Here is a 19,382-nt window from a genome sequence, read left to right as displayed (position 1 = left end):
TTAATGATCAGAGGAACGCAAATCAAAATGACCATGAAATTCTACCTTACACAAATCAGAATGGCTAAGATCAAAACCTCAGGTGACAACATATGTTGGAGAGGATATGGAGAAAGAGGAATACTCCCCCATTGCAGGTGGGATTGAAAACTTGTATAACCACTCTGGAAATGAATCTGGAGGTTCCTCAGAAAATTGGAAATAGATCTACTGGAACACCCAACATTCCATGCTTGAATCTTAAAATATACCCAAAAGATGCCCCATCGTGCCACAGGGGCCTGTGTTCCACTATGTTCATAGTGGCCTTATTTGTGATAGCCAGAAGCTGGAAACAACTCAGATGTCCCAAGACAGTAGAAAGGATACAGAAAATGTGGTTCATTTAAACATGAAATACTACTCAGCTATTAAGAACGAGGACATCATAAGTTTTGCAGGCAAATGGATGGAACTAGAAAATATCATCCTGAGTGAGGTAACTCAGACCCAAAAGGATATGCATTGTATGTATTCATTAATAAGTGGATATTAGCCAAAAAAAGAAAAAGAAAAAGTACAGAATATCCCAAGATACAGTCCACAGAACTCAAAAAGGTCAACAAGCTGAAGGGCCCAAGTGAGGACTCCTCAGTCCCACTTGGGAGGGAGAAGAAAGCAACCGGGAGGGAGGAAGGGAGGGAGGGAGAGACCTGAGAGGGAAAGGGGATGGGAGGGGGGGGAGGGCAACATGATCTATTATTGGGTGGGGGAAAAGGACTGAAGCCCTGATGGCCAGCAGAAAGAATGAAATCAGGCAACCTCTGCAGGTAGGATGTTGAGGGGATGGGGGGAGCCCTCCGGGCTGTACCAGAGACCTGGGAGTTCAGAGACTCTCAGGACTCAAAGAAAGGAACCATACATAAAATTCCTTATAGTGGGGAGAGGGAATTTGTAGAGCCCACCTCCAACAGAAAGAACAGGGCATCAAGTGAGGGATGGGGTTGTTATCCCACAGTCAAAACTTTTGACCCATAATTGTTCCTGTCTGAGAGAACTGTAGGGATGGAAATGGAGAAGAGCTTAAGGAAAAGAAGGTCCAGTGACAGGACCAAAGTGGGATCTAGCTCAAGGGGATGCCCTAAGGTCTGACACTATTACTGAGGCTATGGAATGCTCACAAAAAAATGGACCTATCATGACTGCCCTCTGAAAGACCCAACAAGGAGTTAAAAGTGTCAGATGCAGATATTTGCACCCAAACAATAAACAGACGCCACTGAACTCTGTCTTTGAATTAGGGAAAAGCTGGAAGAATTGGAGAAGGGGGTGACCCTGTAAAAAGACCAGCAGTTTCAACTAACCTGGACCCCTGAGAGCTCTCAGACACTGGATCACCAACCAGGCAGCATACACCAACTGATATAAGGCCCCCAACACATATACAGAAGATGACTGGCAAGTCTGGGTTCAGTCAGAGAAGATGCACCCAATCCTCAAGAGACTGGAGGCCCCAGGGAGTTTAGAAGTCTGGTGGGGTGAGGTGGGGGGCTAAGGACATCTTCATGGAGATAGGGGGCAGGGAGGTGGTATGGAATGTGGAATAGTCAGAGGATGGATCAGGAGGCGAATAAAATCTGGAGTGTAAAAAAAGGAAAATAATAATAATAACAACAACAATAATAATAAATCAAGCTTGAGAACAAACATTTGTCAGTTGCAGCTCCCTAAGCAAATGCTGACCCCCTTCTTTGAGACACACTAGATGAGATTATCAAAAGGCAAAAGCAAGGAAACAAACCATGGTTCTGCTTAGAGGAATATTAAAACACATAAATAAAATTACAGTACATCTCTTGCTTGCATATAATCTGTCTATAACCAAGGAACTTTAGAGTAAAATAGTGCACAGGGAGAGGAAGCTCGGGGAGCCATGCCATATATATACCAGCCAGGGCAGATGGCACTGCCCTATGCACACATTCCAGCATCAAAAACTCTTTTAGCTGACCCCACAGCTGGCTCCTGGATGTGACTAGAGCTCTGGCTAAGTGTCATTGGGATGTTCATCCAGGCAGAAGGGGCTTATCTGGTTGTCACATTATGTTCTGACCAGTAGTAAAGTGAAAAACTACACTCAGAATAAAAAAGGCTTTGGTCATGAATCAAATTTTTGTTAAAGAAATGCAGAATTTTTTTAAGCTAAAACAAAGTATCTCAAATGTAAATTGCATAGCTTCCCAACTGGGCTAGCTTTGCATAACTGATCAAATATTAGCCCATATCACATCAGGAAAGAAGCATTGCAACTACATAATCATGCTAGAGGCGGAGGCATCAGGTCCCAGACTGCTCAAACCTCTCTCTTACTACATCTAAATGTATTTACCAGAATCCTTGGTTTTCCCTAATCCTCCATTAGGGAAGGGATTACACCTAAAATTATCAGTAACAATATATTGACTATTCGACACTGTATTAGAGTTACCAAAATACAGGTTTCTCCTTCCTCTGTCTCTTCTGTTCTTGAATTAGTTACATTTCTCACTGCTGTGGCCAAATTTCTGATACAAAATAACTTATGAAGAGTTTATTCTGGCTTCTAGTTCAAGGTGGCACAGCCAAATGTGGGAGGCAAGTACGGTGGCAGGAGAGTGAGCTGCTATTCATATCGCCTTTGGCATCAAAAGACAGAGAAATGAGGAAGTAGGGATGCCTTTAAGGAAGGTCCCCACTTGCCTACTTCCTTCACGTAAGCTGCAGTTAGGGTCTGACTCCTGCTGGGACCAAGGGTTGAAACACTTAGGCTTGCGGGTATATTTTACATACCACTTACCATATGCATCTTTGTTTTAAACTATTAAGACAACAAAAATCAATAATGCCATTCAGGAAAATAGGAAATACAAAAATGGGTTGTGGCACAATTTTCTGTTTTTAACAAATTCTAAATAATAATAATGCAATAGTTGGGTGTGGCCTAGCTTTAGTGATGTTATGAAGAATCAAGACAGAGGTGGAATGGTGATGGAGGTTGCTGAGAAATCCAGCCAAAGGTGGTATCCACTGGCTTCATGACACAGTCTACTCTGACCTAGGAATACCACGAACTACAGATGGAGGAAGAGGTCAGAGGAGCGTGGGGAGAACAGTACCCAGGAGAGAAGGATGTGGGCATAGCAGAGGAAGGGTTGGCAAACATGCCACGAGACAGGGCATCAACAAGCTTCGCTTACACCTAGAGGCAGAGCTCTTTCAAGAAGCGGAGGATAGCATTCTCTAAGCTGAGAAAGGAAAAGAGAACAGTTAGTGTTTGCAATGTAATGTGATATGGGATGTCATGAGGTCAAGATATGGCCTCAAGAGTGTTATTTGTATCCCTTCTTAACATCTACAAAATAGAGATGTGTGTTTTTAGAGCTGTGTTTAAACTGAAGTGTGCTTTCAAACATTAAAGCACACAGCTTAATATTTTTCCATAGCAGCGTCACCCTAATAAGCAAATTCCCAAATAGGTACCACAGATCTCAAACAGCCTCTCAGCTATTCCTATTTCCTATAAGTCAGACAGGCAGAAAAATGGACAGCGTCCAATATTGCACATAGAGAAATCTTCAGATGAACAGGGCCTCTAACTGTTCTGCCATGTGACCATCATTTAGTGTAGCTTTAGGTTTGTTTACAAATCTACTACAGGACTTTGGTTCGTTTGTTTTAAACAATTAACAGTAAAGAAATATATTAGATCTTTGTATGCTCTGAAGAAAAATCTGATAATGTGATACATTTTGACAATAACTTGAAGTACCAGAAATTTATGGACAATCAAGTCTTTGTGCTTGTCTGCTTTGGTTACCAAATCACTTTCTAGAAATAAAACATTATCATGAGCACCATTTAATGATGTTAAACTAAACCAATTTTAAAAAGCACAAATTTTATTCTTTAACATGGAGCAAAGTGTTTGAAAGGATGATTCTGGGCCAATGTTATATGCATGGCATTAGTCTTCCTGGATAATATGTGTATTATCCAAAGCATATCTATCTATGTTGGTTTGAAAAGTAAGATCTATAAAATTATATTATATTCCAAAATATAGAAATGGAATGCAATGAAGTTGGGGAACCCTCTCAAAGCACAGATAGGGGAAGTACTGGAATAACCCTCAGGAAAAATGACCACTCCACTTTCTGTACTTGCCTCCAAATTAAAAAATAATACAACCGAGAGATGCATGAAGACTCATTTCAAGGACCACAGGGAAAGATGTCAGAAGACAATGCTATCATCTTTGTGCATGCAAGGATGCTAAATAATGTGATCACCTTAAGCTAGGTGAAGAAATTATAGGCATGCCAGTCAGACAAATGCCCAATTAATTAAACATGAGACAGCGCACATGGTTGTGGCATAAATCAACCAAATGATTAGACATAACTCCTTCCTAGATGTTTGTGAACAAAGCTCCCAGTAAAAAGAGGACTCCATGCTTGAATCTTACAATGCCCTGTCTCTGGAGTCCACACCTTCTTGATGTTACAAACCTTCAACCAAGCCCACAACTAAATAGAAGCCTCTTTACACACATCTCTGATCTCAAGCTGTCTTTGTAAATCATGTCCGATTTCAACAGATAATAAAGATAATCAAGGCAAGCCGATTAGGGTTCTAAGACCCTCTCGTCTCTCTGCCTTGTGAATCAGTAGAGTACAGAGTCCCCAGAATATACATTGAGTAACATAAATCACAAAGCTTTTAAAAAATATTTTGTAATTCACTGATGAAACGCAGGCCTTCCTATTAGGATCACTTTCTAAGAAGTGAGACATGTCCTTGAGTAGTAGTTATCGTTGATTAGAAACTTCCCTAGAAAACCAAACACCACTAACAAAAAAGTAACTACACCTAGCTCTAGTGTTCAGTTAGTAAATGTATTCCATTTACTTCATATACATCTGCTTACTATCTTAGTTACAATCAATAACAATAGCTGTACCTCCAATTTTGAAAAATACAACAAAGCCATTTCCTTCTTTATGTTCACACAAAATCCAGCACCCAGCAGCAAGTAGCAAGCAAGCTAATAGTAGAGCCTGGATTCTAGTGTCAGAACAAGTACACACTTACATAAACATGCATAGGATTGTTAGTTTTAATTTTCTCTCTGCTAAGTGGACTTATTGGCCATTTTGGCTTCAATGCATCAACAATAAATGACTCTTGTCCTACACTCTGTAACAGGTAAGAATTTGTAAACGTCCTCTTTCATTCTTATCACAGCTCTTAAATGTTACACAGTAGTAAAAGTGGTATTTTTCTATACCTAATGCAATGTTCACAGGTTCTTGAATACAAATATTCATTATTACATTAGTAAATATGATTTGCAATCCCATATTCCTTCACAGCAAACCTAAACTTCACTACCTTCCTCACAGCTCTCAGAGTTATTTCAGAATGCAATAGCTGATAATCTGTAGAGTATTGGAATTAACAGTTCTACCGTTTGGAAGATGTATGAATGAATGAAGTGACTGCCTTCTCTCTTCTGACTGAGCTGGTGCAGTGGAACATCAGTACTTGCCTGTTTCTCCTTCATCCTTAAAGTTGTGTCTGCATTGCAGGCGTTTCTTGAAGGTGATGAAGAGATAGAGCCTGCTTTTCATTCAAATCCCTTAGATTCTGTCTTTTATTGAAGAATTTCGAATCTTAAATCCGGAGTTTTGATTGCAAGGTGTGTTTTAAGTCTTGCCTTTGCTGATTCCTTCATGCTTGCTGCTCTCCTATTCCAGTGTACTCAGTGTTGTCACAGCATCGTTTCTTCCCTCCCTCCTCATGGCCATGGTCCTTTCCCTTCAGTCACATGGACTTCTCCAAGCAGTTTCTGGAGAATTGGCTGAGATGTCAAGAATTTCTTTAGCTTGCTTTCCACTTTTCTTCAAGTGTGATAGATAGGATTGCTGGGTATAACACTATAGAGTTGTCTTTATATTGCCTGTTGTCTTTCAGAGATTAAAATACATCGTTAAAAACCCTTGTAAGTTTGTCTTTTGATTTCTTTGCATATAATTGTTCCTCTGATTTTTTTTTGGGGGGGGTAGGACTATATGTAACTCATTCGCACTGAACATCATTACTATGAAATTGGTGATTTAGGGCAGTCACGTTGGCTTGATTTTTCATGTTTCCTTTGATTTACCACCAGGAGTTGTGCAACTTTGCTAGATATTTTTAATCACACTTTGTCTTTTACTGGAAATGATCACAGTATTCAAAACCAATCAGTTTGCACTGGAGTTGTGATGTCATTTCTTTTCTTTTCTTTTTTTTTGCATTTTTTATTAGATATTTTCATTATTTACATTTCCAATGCTATCCCAAAAGTCTCCCACACCCTCCCCACCCTCCCCTAACCACCCACTCCCACTTCTTGGCCCTGACTTCCCCCTGTACTAAGGCATATAAAGTTTGCTAGACCAATGGGCCTCTCTTTCCACTGATGGCCGACTAGGCCATCTTCTGATACATATGCAGCTAGAGACACGAGCTCCTGGGGGTAGTGGTTAGTTCATATTGTTGTTCCACCTATAGGGTTGCAGATCCCTTTAGCTACTTGGGTACTTTCTCTAGCTCCTCCATTGGGGGCCCTGTGATCCATCCAATAGCTGACTGTGAACATCCACTTCTGTGTTTGCTAGGCCCCAGCATAGCCTCACAAAAGACACCTATATCAGGGTCCTTTCAACAAAATCTTGCTAGGGTATGCAATGGTGTCAGCGTTTGGAGGCTGATTATGGGATGGATCCCCAGATATGGCAGTCTCTAGATGGTCCATCCTTTCGTCTCAGCTCCAAACTTTGTCTCTGTAACTCCTTCCATGGGTGTTTTGTTCCCAATTTTAAGAAGGCAAATTGTCCACACTTTGGTCTTCGTTCTTCTTGAGTTTCATGTGTTTTGCAAGTTGTATCTTATATCTTAGGTATTCTAAGTTTCTGGGCTAACATCCACTTATCAGTGATTACATATCATGTGAGTTCTTTTGTTATTGGGTTACCTCACTCAGGATGATGCCCTCCAGGTCCATCCATTTGCCTAGGAATTTCATAAGTTCATTCTTTTTAATTGCTGAGTAGTACTCCATTGTGTAAATGTACCACATTTTCTTTATCCATTCCTCTGATGAGGGCATCTGGGTTCTTTCCAGCTTCTGGCTATTATAAATAAGGCTGCTATGAACATGGTGGAGCATGTGTCCTTCTTACTGGTTGGGACATCTTCTGGATATATACCCAGGAGAGGTATTGTGGGATCCTCCAGTAGTACTATGTCCAATTTTCTGAGGAACCGCCAGACTGATTTCCAGAGTGGTTGTACAAATTGCAATCCCACCAACAATGGAGGAGTGTTCCTCTTTCTCCACATCCTTGACAGCATCTGCTGTCACCTGAATTTTTGATCTTAGCCATTCTGACTGGTGTGAGGTGGAATCTCAGGGTTGTTTTGTTTTGCATTTCCCTGATGATTAAGGATGCTGAACATTTTTTCAGGTGCTTCTCAGCCATTCGTTATTCCTCGGGTGAGAATTCTTTGTTTAGCTCTGAGTCCCATTTTTTAATGGTGTTATTTGATTTTCTGTAGTCCACTTTCTTGAGTTCTTTATATATATTGGATATTAGTCCCCTATCTGATTTAGGATAGGTAAAGATCCTTTCCCAATCTGTTGGTGGCCTTTTTGTCTTAGTGACAGTGTCTTTTTTCATTAGGTACACAACAGGCTCAATCTCTAATACTCTCCAGAGAATAGGATACATACTACCTTCCTGCTAGTTCCAATTTCAACTCCCTTGTCATTCTTTCCTAGGCTCCTACATGGCTGTCAGACCTTTAAGCTGTCCTTTGAAATTCAGAGGTCGGGTCACAGATGTTGATCCAATCTATGAGTGGTCTTCACAACTCAGTGCATACATGCTGCCTTTTCTGTACTCAGTCTGTTTTCTGAATGTGAATGACTGTTGCTCTGTTCTCTAGGAAGTCTTTGGCAAACTTGGGGTACAAATGATGCTTGCATCAGCTGGCATTCATTCATAGGTTATGTCATAGATGCCTGTTAAACCTCTGGGAAGTTCTTCACAAACCCAGTCAGTCATAAGTGTTGGCCTTGACTGGCCCTAGACTGCCCTTGCCAGAGCAGGCTGTGAAGCTTGGGACCCACATCACCTTCCTTGCAATTTATACCTCACTGGATCTAACACAGGTCTGACTCAGTATCTTCCATACAGTCTAACAGTACTCCGTATCTGCTGACAGTGTTTTGGTATATAGTTATAGTTTCTTGGCACTTGCTCTGATCAGCTAAGAGTGTCAATTATAGAGGTTCTAGCGCCACCACGTCACATACTTAGCAGGCTCTTTTTTTAATGGTGTCTCAGCTTTGGTTGAGTACCAAGAAGAACATGTTTTTCTGCTCTTCCCTATCATTGTCCAGTAAATCTCTTCTGCCTTCTTCCCTTTTTGGAATATCTGTTTCTTCACTGTCACATTTCTGACTCTGTGCATCTCAAGCATAGTTTTGGTCACCCCGTCCCACTGGAACAGGGGACTCCTCAGATGCACCAATCCCTGTAGGATGGACCCTGAGTCACTTTTCCCCATTCTGTTTCTAGTTTCCTCTGCTAGCAGCTAGAGAGTCTCAGCAGTCTCCTACCTCTTCTAATAACTGTTATCCAACATACCCAGTTCATTCCATGGGGATTCTAGCGTACCATACCTGCCTAGCATCTGCCATCTTAACAAGTCTCTACTCTCTTCAAGATGCTACTGTATGTATTCAATCTGCACAAGAATCCAAACAGATATGAATGACAACTGACTTACATGAAAAGGAGCAAAACTTTAAAGATTTTTTTTTATACAAAGAATGCAGGAGTTAGAGCATCCCAGTACCCCCAGTGATCAGGACGGGGCTCAGCATAGCACATGTGCTCAGTAATGAGGTTGAATGAGGCAGCTGCTCAGCCACCAGAGAGCAGGTCCAGGAACCTAGAACAACCCCTTCAAACAAGAAAGCTGCTGTTCTTTCTAGTACTTTCAACCATTTTTCTTAGCATTATTCAAATGGTTCTATATTCTGTATTTCTTTCTGATCCAGTCATGTATTTGCTTTTGCCATTAATTAATCTCATCCCAATCCTTCCATAAAGTAAATGATCACCATACTGACAGCCTTGTGAGTGAGGCTGGAGGCACACGGTGCAGACCCACAGAAGTCTTCAGTGACTTCAATTAAGAAAGACTTCTCTGGCCGCCTGGTTGATTGCAAACCCATCACAGTCCAGAGGTCCCAAACCTATCATCTTAAACTAAGCTGCTTGTGAATTTTACCCTCAAAAATATGTGAAAAGATACATGCTTACTTCTTCATGCTGTTAAACTTAGGGCAAGCTTGTGACAAACAGGTAACCAACAGAGTTACAGATGCATACAGATGAGCACTATAAACCAAGGTCATTCAAAAACAATTAAAAATCCATATTCTTGAAAATCACTCCTAGAATCTATGAACGGGTGGCACGGCATTAATAACATGCTCTTAACTGATATGAGAGACACACATGCTATAAAGTAGAACCGCCTTCAGTGGAGGTAGAGTTAACTACTGCAATGGTTTCTGGAGTCAGAGATACAAAAGATCTTCTCATCAAAACTCGCCCCTTCCAAAAAAAAAAAAAAAAGAGCTCCCCCAGTAATGTTTTATTCATCACTTTGAATGGCTATTTGCAGAGTCTATAAAACCATGTGCTTACCATTCTTTTTATTGACATAAGATATCTGTCTTAGCCATATACTCTCCTTTAAAGGAAGCTTCAAGTTGCCTAAGGACAAATTTTGTTCCATTTGCTATCAATGATGTGACAGGCCATGCTCTTTGTACAAAAAGCTATTTCAGAGTGTCTTAGGGGAGACTTTTCTTCATCACTAATGTCTATTAATACCTTTTGTTCTGTGAGGATGAAAAATTTAAGGTCTGTAAATGATGCATAAAGGACAAATTTTCCAATTTTTCTTTCCCAATCTTTGAGTTAAGGTTATGCCAAATACCTGAAATGTTTAGGTTAATAGAGACACTTTCACAGGGAGAATCTTGATTTTGGGGGGAGAGATTTGTATATTAACTACTATTTTTAAGACAAGTGATTTGCTTGTGGTTAATTACTAATAAAACTCATACTAAAGCCCAGCAACCCTTGAACACTCCTAAAGCAACCTAGTAGGCTGACTCTGCAACTGTACACAGCTCAGAAGGAAGAGCTGATAGTCCATGCTATAGTGGAGCAGGTGGCTGCAGGACTCTGAACTGAGGTCAGAAGTAGAGTGTACTTGTGTTGCTATTTGAGCTCAGTGTCTAACTCCTCTCCATTTAGAACAGCTTCATAGCCCAGCCCCTGCCATCCTCATGATATGGATGAGAATCCAGAGGCTTCCTTCATGTGCCAAGGCTCCATAAATACCAGGGTCACTCTTAGATAATAGCATGCAGCCAACAGACCTGGGGAAGACAAGTTTAGAAATGGGCCCTGAAGTACATGAGATGTAATGCTACCTTGGATATTCTAAAACATTTAGTTTCTTTTCCAAACAGGATGATAACTGACTACTTTAACTGAGTAGTTTTAGCTTAATAGTTGTCTATTTTAAAAAGGGAAAGAAAAAGAGAAAGAACTCGGAGCCTAGAAATCACTGACTTATATTTTTTTCACATACTGTACACATGTTGTCATTTAGTGACACACGGTTAACTTTGAAAAGTGTCACCACGATTCAGACGCTTAGGAGTGCTTCTGCACCACTAACAGACTATCCTTCATATTTAGAACTTTCTAGTCTAAGTTGAAGATGCCTCCAAAGTCTAAGTACACACTTAACTGACGTTCTGAGAAGGGTACATATGGGAAGGGCTATTAGCTTGCTAGATCCTTCTTCAGCAATTCATATTTCTAATCATCATTTCCAAATCAAATTCACAAATATCAAATAAATCCCAGAACTGCAAATATAATTGAGTCTCCATGAAGGAGCTCCAGCCATCTGCCAAAACAGATCTGAAATTCTTAATCCCTTTTCTGAAAGAGTTGGACCCAAGTATTGACGTTTTCCACCACGCAAGCCACATAGCCACAAATGTTTCTCATTTACTCTACCCCTGGGGCATACAGCTCAAATAAAAAATTTCCTGAATACCCCAAATTTCAGATGCAATTTGGAATGCAAGTGATTCATAATGTAATGCGGGAAACATTATGCTCTTGTTTTTCCCACTCAGTGTCTCTGGAATGTGGCTCTCAGGAGAGCATCCTAACCAATTAGAGGGTTGGCTTTGTTTTCAGTCAGGAGACCCAACCATTATGCTCTTTGCCCCTTGCTCCAGTGCGATTCTGAAACTTCAGCAATCTGTTACTTCAGCTACTGTTCAAGTGAGAAAGATGTTACCTCAGGGGAGCTAATAGGGTTCCTATGTATACCGTGACCAAAGCAAGGCAACATGCATTCATTCCCATTAAGAAAAGGCCCTACAGTGACTGCTGAACAGACTTAGATCCTAATTAAATAAAGAGTGAAATTTCACAGACGCTCTTGTCATCTTCTAATCTTGCCCTTACATTGATTCCCTTCTGAAGTCACCAGTTATGTCCTGAGGGACCACAACTGCCACTGTTTTCTTCTAGAGACTGCTATTCTCTCTCAAGGAAAGGAACAGAGTTGACATAAGAGAAGAAATGTAGTCACTGAGTGTTCCAAGTGAGAGTGATAACTGTGCCTTGGGAAGACTGATTACTAAAAACAAGACGTGCAATGTCCCAAATGTGGAAAAACCACGAGGCTCAGTAGAGTAGCACACAGATGGGAGGAGATCCAGATCAACACAATCACCATGGGCTCCATTAACTAAAGGGAGATTAAAATAGAACAGATAGGACATCTTTAACAAGAGTTACTGAGGGAGTCCAAGGCCAGTGCAGAGCTCCGAACACACAACATGAAGGTTGAAGCAAATAAGAAAAAGAACCGAGTTTCATAAATATCAAGCGGTAAGAAGGACGTTCTCAGGTAAAGAAAATTTGGGAAAATTTTAAACCCATAGTTCAAAACAAGGGGGATGTAAGCGTGTGTCTTTCCCATATATGTCTAAAGCACAGTAAGGAGAAATAAGTGGCTTAAAATAAATTCCATAAATAGTTCTAACAACAGTAACATTGACAAAGGAAGTAACTGAACATGGCGATTGAATTTATTACTACAGATACCATGGGACTACTTTGATCAGGAACATGAAAAAAATATAAATATACTTGGAAAAGAAATTGATGATTACACATGAATAAAGATGAATCTGTTTCAATTGTGTTTAGATCTTTGTGTTTTGACAATCCCTCCTATAAAAGATCCATATTATATCTTAGCTATTTTAAGAGTCAGGTTTGTGTTTCCATATAAAGAAATACATTATTTTTACAACACTTATTTTGGTTTTTTGGTTTGGTTTGGTTTAGTTTGGTTTTTTTTTTTTTTTTTTTTTTTGGTTTTTCAAGACAGGGTTTCTTGGTATAGCCCTGCTGGCTGTCCTGGAACTCACTTTGTAGACCAGGCTGGCCTCGAACTCAGAAATCCGCCTGCCTCTGTCTCCCAAGTGCTGAGATTAAAGGCGCGCACCACCACCACCCGGCTATAACACTTGTATTAACAGAGAAATTACTTAGCTGAGGATAGAAAATTACATAGCAGACAACTGTATTATTGTTGGATTAAACTTAATGCTGTGATGTTTCCTCACTATAGTTCCTTGAGACTTAAGTGAAATCAGTATACTAGTCAGAAAATTTCTACATTATAAGTTCCTAAAAGCAATTATCACATAGAGATGAGCAATCTAGAACAGTGTAGGCAGTTGTTCTGTGCTTCCCTTCATGTTTATGTCAGCCATGGCTCCTTGACTTCTTCTGCACTTTAGAGTCGGGATGGGAAGCTTTACACTACTGAGACAGTTTCCCATCACCCTATAGTGGCCCCCGTGATTTCTTGGCATCTGATTGAGCTTTTATGTATAGGACCACTCTAGACCCACCTCTTTTCCTTTGCCTTTACTTCCACTGAGCAATTGCTAAGTTCAACTCACGATCTATACAGGAACCAAATGAGGTATGTGGCAGTATATGAGGGTACAGTGAATCCGTTCCCTGAGACATGGTTTCTACTTGTGGCAATCAATTTTATAGGGCAGCTTACCCAAGCAAGCAGTGATGGAAAGCTTGTTAAACTGTGTGTTGTGTGCTTCTGTGAAAATGGCTTTGGATAAAAGTAACATTTAAATCAGTGGGCTTGAGCAAGGAGTACTGACTACCATATTGGGGGTGGAACTCATTCAATCAGTTGAAGGTCTAACAGAACACAAAGCTGCCCTCCAAGATTGTTCAGCATAAGAGAATCATAATCTCTTGAGTTTGCTCAAAGCAGACTACCTGGCTCTACAAGAGCTTTTGGTTCTTGGATTCAAACTGAGCTATCAGCTCTGCAGATTTTGAATTTGCCAGTGTCCACTATTTCATGAGCCAAATGTTGATACTAGGTCTGCATAGACAGATACTTAAAGGTATCCCACTGGATCTGTTTATCTGAAGAAATCTCAAAAGCACATGATCCCCACGAGGCTCAGCCTGACTGTAGGGAAACACACATGAGCAAGTTGTCTCCATGAGGCCTTTCTCAAAGAATAACCCACAGCAGAGTAAGACGATCCAAAGCAACTAGCAAACCAAACTGCTATCAAAAAACATTCACTGAAGGAAATCAAAGTACTTGAAGGCAAGCTCTGCCAAGCACAGTATCAGACCGTGTAATTCATTCCCCCAAGAATTCCAATAAAGCCAGAAGTCTGGTTTTAGCTGACAGTTCAGTTGCGTTTTCCTGCATATGCCGACTACATGATTTCTTTGCTTTTATGAGTTAGATACTGTTATGTGAAGCTGATCACAGGGAAATAAATTGAAGACATGGAGCAGAGTTATAAATTAATCCATTACTCTCACAGTGCATTGTACAAATATGAAGCCAACAGGCTCACTTGAATGGCAGCCAGGTTCTTCCGCTCCTGAGATGGTGCCTCGTGAACAAAGCGAAGCCAGTTGGAGTGTCTTGGGTTGGTAGCATCCAAAATATACAGAACTTCTCCCTTGCTCCCACGTACCTAAAACAAAACAAAAAGACTCCAGTTTCCACAGAAATCCATATTAATCATACTAAACTTACCAAGAGTAGAACATTACATATTTTCTGAAATATGCACCTTTTTTATTGATAAGCATTGAATAAATGTTAACAACACTCATGGCTTAAACTTATGTCTACAGAAGCCTACTATTTAATTTGGCAAATAACTGCATGACTCACAACTGTCCTCAAATAACAGATACTTCATGTTTTCTGTGTTCTTTTTGCACATGTCTTTGAATACATGGTAACAATCACAATTGTTTGGGAGATAATCACAACGCAACCCATCTCATTTCTCCACCAAAGAAAGCAGCACTGTCTCCCAAGTGAGAGGAGCGGAGTCGGGGCAGTCTCTCCCAATTCTCTTCCATATGCTTGGTGAATTATCTTCAGAAGGGAGACCTGGCCAATCTAACTAGAGGGAGGTGACAGCTCATGAAACGTGTTTTCTAGGGGATAAATGAAATACACTTCATTTTGTCTTCTTACAAATTATCCATGAATTTCTGGGGACAATATTTTTAAAATATTTTATTTTATGTAGTCTCTAGACATAAGTCATTGTCAAAAATAATCAATATTTTAACATGGAAAGAAGTAACAGGGAGGAAGGGAAAGCAAAGGAAAGGGAAGGGAAGGGAAGGGAAGGGGAGGGGAGGGGAGGGAATCAGTCCATTGAACAATCTTGAATTCAAGATAGTTGGAATCTAGTGTCTCCAAAACTCCTTCATTATTGGTTACTTGACACTGGCACATTGTAATAAGACACAGGCACCAATCTCTACTTGTGTTTATGCATCACTGAAATGCACCAGAGGAGAGATGGAAGGATGCTCAGCACTTCAGAGCCTCGTACTAGTGCAGAAGACACAGGTTCAATTCAGCATCAACAGAGTGCCTTGCAATTCTCTGTGGCTCCAGTACTGGAAGGTCTGATATGCCTTCTGGCCTCTCCAGGCACTGCACACTAGTGATACAAAGACACACATGCAAGCAAAACAACCATAAACTAAAACTAAAAATATATATATTAATCCAGCAGAGATGTGACAGGATGGATGGTTTTCACTCCAAACATGCAACCCACGTAATACAAATGTAAATTCTAGAAATTCACCTTTTCAAACTTGAAGTAAGAAAAAACTTCAAGGACAACAAATCCATGTGGCACGTATTTTCATGGTACATTCACTTATTCCACAAACTGCTGCTGAGTTCTACACTGCCCAGGACTAAGGCTGCTTCAGTGAACAAGGCAGAGTAATATTAAGTCTTTGGCCTCACAACACTTCAGAGAAAACAAACATACAATGGTACTTCATATGAACATGAAGATGAAGATTATGAAGATAAATATGACAGACTCCAGAAAACCGAGTAATGGGGTAAAGGCCAGGGAGCATCTATGTTGAAGTGGCTTGAACTCAAGCTCTTTAAAGGGGTAAAGGAGTTAAAGACAGACTTCAAACAGAGAGAAGAGCAAGCAGCAGCAGCAGACCAGCTTTGAGTTCTGAAAATTAGCCTGATGTGCACACAGAACAGGGAGAAGGTTGAAGAGGATACAATGACCACAGCTAGGAAAGTGACAGACATTGATGTCAGCTGGCAGACGACAAGACACTCACAAACACACAGACACACGGAGGTATGTGCAATGATTTCCACCCACAAATCTGTTACAAAGTCATGGGTTGAATGCATGATAAAAGGTGCCATTTCAAGATTTCAACATGCATTGAACAGGAAAAAAACCAGTTAGCCTTTCCCCACTATTGGCTCTCTGCTGTTTCCTCAAAGAGCTTTCTCTCAAAAGCCAAGCAGTTTTCAATCATCCTTTTGCAGTGTCTCTAATGAGATTCATAACATTCACTGGAGAGCAGAAATTTAATCTTCAGTATTAAAACTGCTAAAAGAGAAACTGAGAACGGTAAAAGCCTCAAGTATGTCTCATATACTTAGGTGTAGAGCTGTGAGAACTAGTTATACCTCCAATTAAATAACAAGCTTGTATTGCAATTGCCCTGCCTCCTTACTTCAAACCTCATTGATCCATGAAGAATACAAAGAAACAGAAAACTAAGCACCACCAACACTGTTCTTCTGGATCTAAAGCACACAGTACCCCTATCACACAAAGAGAAATTCCATTTAGCAATTTTAGATGTTTGGCAATAAAGTCCTTCTTTTCAGGTACCATCATATCTACAGGGGGAAAAAAGCTTTATATTACAAACAGCTAAATTAATCCTAGCAACTAGTCATCTCAGTAGAACTGGAAAATAATTCTATTCTCAAGAGAACTGTAATGTAATTTAAAACCACAACTATTATGGAAATCCACATGACCTGTCAACGAGAGAGAAGATGTGTTTGTCAATGGCTCATAAGTCCCAAGTCAGGAATGTGAGTGGGACCTATTGGTGATAAGCCCTTTACTCAGTATTGCATACCATGGGAGCAGATGTACTTGACATTTGAACTCAATTCAAAGATGTTAGACATTAACAAAAGTTTCTGAGGCTTACCACAGTAAGCACATGTAGGGAGGAAAGCTGTTAGTTCTTTATGCATTGTCTTAAGTTTTGTCTCAGGCCCTTGACTCCAACTATTTTCAGTGGATTGATTAATATTAACTGTCAACTTTACAGAACCTATAATTATCTTGGAGATGGCTGCTGAGCATGCCTATGGATGATTATATTGATTACAATAACTGACGGGGGAACCCCATCCATTGTGGGTAGCACCATTCCCTGAGCTGGGATCCTGGTCAATAGAAGTGGAGATGGGCACTGGCAGAATTTGCCCATCACTCTGTTACTGACTGTGGCTGCCATGTTTACATCTTTCCTGCCACAATGAACTGTACTCTGAGCTTTGAGCCAATAAAAAGCCCTCCCTCCTTACGTTATTTTCAATAGGGTATTCTTTCACAGCAACAGGAAAAGAAACTAACACACTCAGTATTAGCAGCTTGCTTACATTTTTGGTTCATCAGATGTAGACATTTTCCAGCTGACTGTTAACCTCAGACAATATTCCAGCTTAAGAAAAATGTACAATTTAACATCATGCTGAAATTCTTCAGAAATGTGCTACTTTTAATTAACCATTGTTTTATTGCATTTTTAATTAACAAAAATATTTTAATACAAATTAAATAACACTGTTATTTATATTCTTGTAACAAAAATAACGGTAAGAAATTACTGTGCACTGTACAATTCTTCATATATGAAGACCTACTTTTGCTCATTAACATAGTCAATGCCCATCTCATTGCTATTACATGCACTCACAAATCATTAAGTACCTCGGCTTGGTTCTTTATTGAGCTATGCCTTGGCCTGCAGCCTATGGCTCCTGTAAAGCTGTTTTGTTACCTATTTGTAAGACTTCATCTTCCTGCCATTGTCACAGTACATTTGTTCATACATTCTCCAAAGAGGACATCCTTGATCTTTTCAGCACCAGTCAACTAAGACAACCCCAGACAGATATCTACCATTAAAGACTCCATTTAACTATCTAATTTGATAGTGAACCCTGAGATAATGCATTCAACATCTTTGCTATCTAACAAGGACAGGAAATTCTTCTTAGTATCACATCCTAACATCTCATGAGTTTTGCAGCCAAAGCACAAGATTAGTCTCCGAAAGACCATCTCCTTTTGCTTGAAGTTTGAAGGAAGTAAAACAACTTACTATTGTCCCACTGAGACAGTCTTCTACAAACTGGGTCCCATAATGAAGTCAATGTTTTCATGCTCCAGACTGAAGCAGGCTGATCTAGACTTTGACCTTGCTGCCACTAAGAAGGAGATTACCTAGTGTGGAGCCTTCTGACCTAGATTGCGCTTTTGCTCTGTCACTGCCACTGCTCTCTGAAGACACTGCTACCTGCTGAGAGGCCCCTGAGATATTCTGGAGGAACATCCTATCCTGTATGTCGCCTACAGGCTGGCTCCAGACACCAAGAATGGACTGGTGAGGGATGGGCCTTCCCCCTTATAAGCACACTCTCTTAGTAAACTGGCAGGCCTTGAACAGAATCGTGTCTTGGTCTCCAAGAATCTCCCACCATCTAAGTCTTTTTCAGCCCCAGCCTGCCTCCCAGGTGTGCCCGGTTCAAGTAGGCCGTGGGTCGGTATACAACACTGGGTCCCATAATGAAGTCAATGTTTTCATAGTAAAATCATTGCAGTTCAAAATCCTGTTGACTTACACAGCTTTCCTACACTAGCAACATGAAGCAGTTGCCCAAAGTCACAGGGAAACGCCCTCTGTGAAACAGAAGACAACATCTGGCTGCTTTACATCTCTCTGTGCTTAGCTCTCAGTTGGTGAAAACTGTCTCCAGACAGGAATGCTCCAGTTTCCAGCCCTGCTCAATACTGACATTGCTTTTCAAATAACCAAGGCGGGGGGGGTGGGGGGGGGCGGGGGGGATGATATGTGTATTCTTGTTACCACAGGTATGTATCTTCTTCCAGACTCAAGACTCGTGAAACCAAAGAAAAGTCACAGTCACGTCATCTTCCAACACAGCTCCTTTTGAAGGCAGACAAAAATTCAGGTCTCTCAGTGAAAAGTTGAGCAGTGAGTAGAAAACTAGGAATCAGGAGGTAAGAGAAAGTCAGCTTCCCTTCAAGTTCACATTCTTCCTGGTTAAATTACATCAGCTCTGGACAGGGAAGTTTCTTTATTATTGGGATGTTCACTGTTAAGAGAAGGCTCTGAAACCATTCATTCGTCATCATGTTCTACAGTCATTTCAAATGCTGAGGCTTTTCTAACTCCCAACCTACAAACATGCCAGCAAGACTCCAAAAGCAAAACTATTCAGCCAAATTTCCCTGCAGAAGAAGTCGCAACATGGTCCACATGAGCAGCAGAGGTGCACACGTCCTTGACGAGAGACTAGATGTCACAGAGCATGACGTACCAGAGAAGGCATGTGTCTTCTCACGAGGCTTTGCACAACAATGGTTGAACACTAAAACTGACAGCATGAATGTCTTTAGTGTATAAAATGTCATCTTCTAATTTAAATTTCAAGTGCTTTTCTGTGATTTTTTTTAGCTGAAGGAAGCCATATGCCTTGCCTTCAGAGTTTAATTAGTCAAATGTCAA

General features: G+C 40.5%; 1 protein-coding gene across 8 annotated transcripts in view; it reads right to left on the bottom strand.

Moving 5' to 3' along the window:
• Nucleotides 1-19,382, bottom strand: part of Prdm5 (PR domain containing 5) — a 159,967-nt gene that overhangs the window by 92,153 nt on the left and 48,432 nt on the right. For all 8 annotated transcript variants that reach the window (XR_377491.4, XR_377492.4, XR_377493.4 and 5 more), the window contains exon 3: nt 14,099-14,221. Coding sequence is in view for 5 of the 8 variants with exons in the window: in XM_006506604.4 (XP_006506667.1) it covers nt 14,099-14,221 (123 nt within the window). In the remaining 3 variants the exon portion in view is untranslated. The remainder of the gene's footprint in view (nt 1-14,098; nt 14,222-19,382) is intronic.

The sequence above is a fragment of the Mus musculus genome, chromosome 6 (assembly GCF_000001635.26).
Source record: "Mus musculus strain C57BL/6J chromosome 6, GRCm38.p6 C57BL/6J".
Lineage (NCBI taxonomy): Eukaryota > Metazoa > Chordata > Mammalia > Rodentia > Muridae > Mus > Mus musculus.
This window is presented reverse-complemented; position numbering and strand designations above follow the sequence as displayed.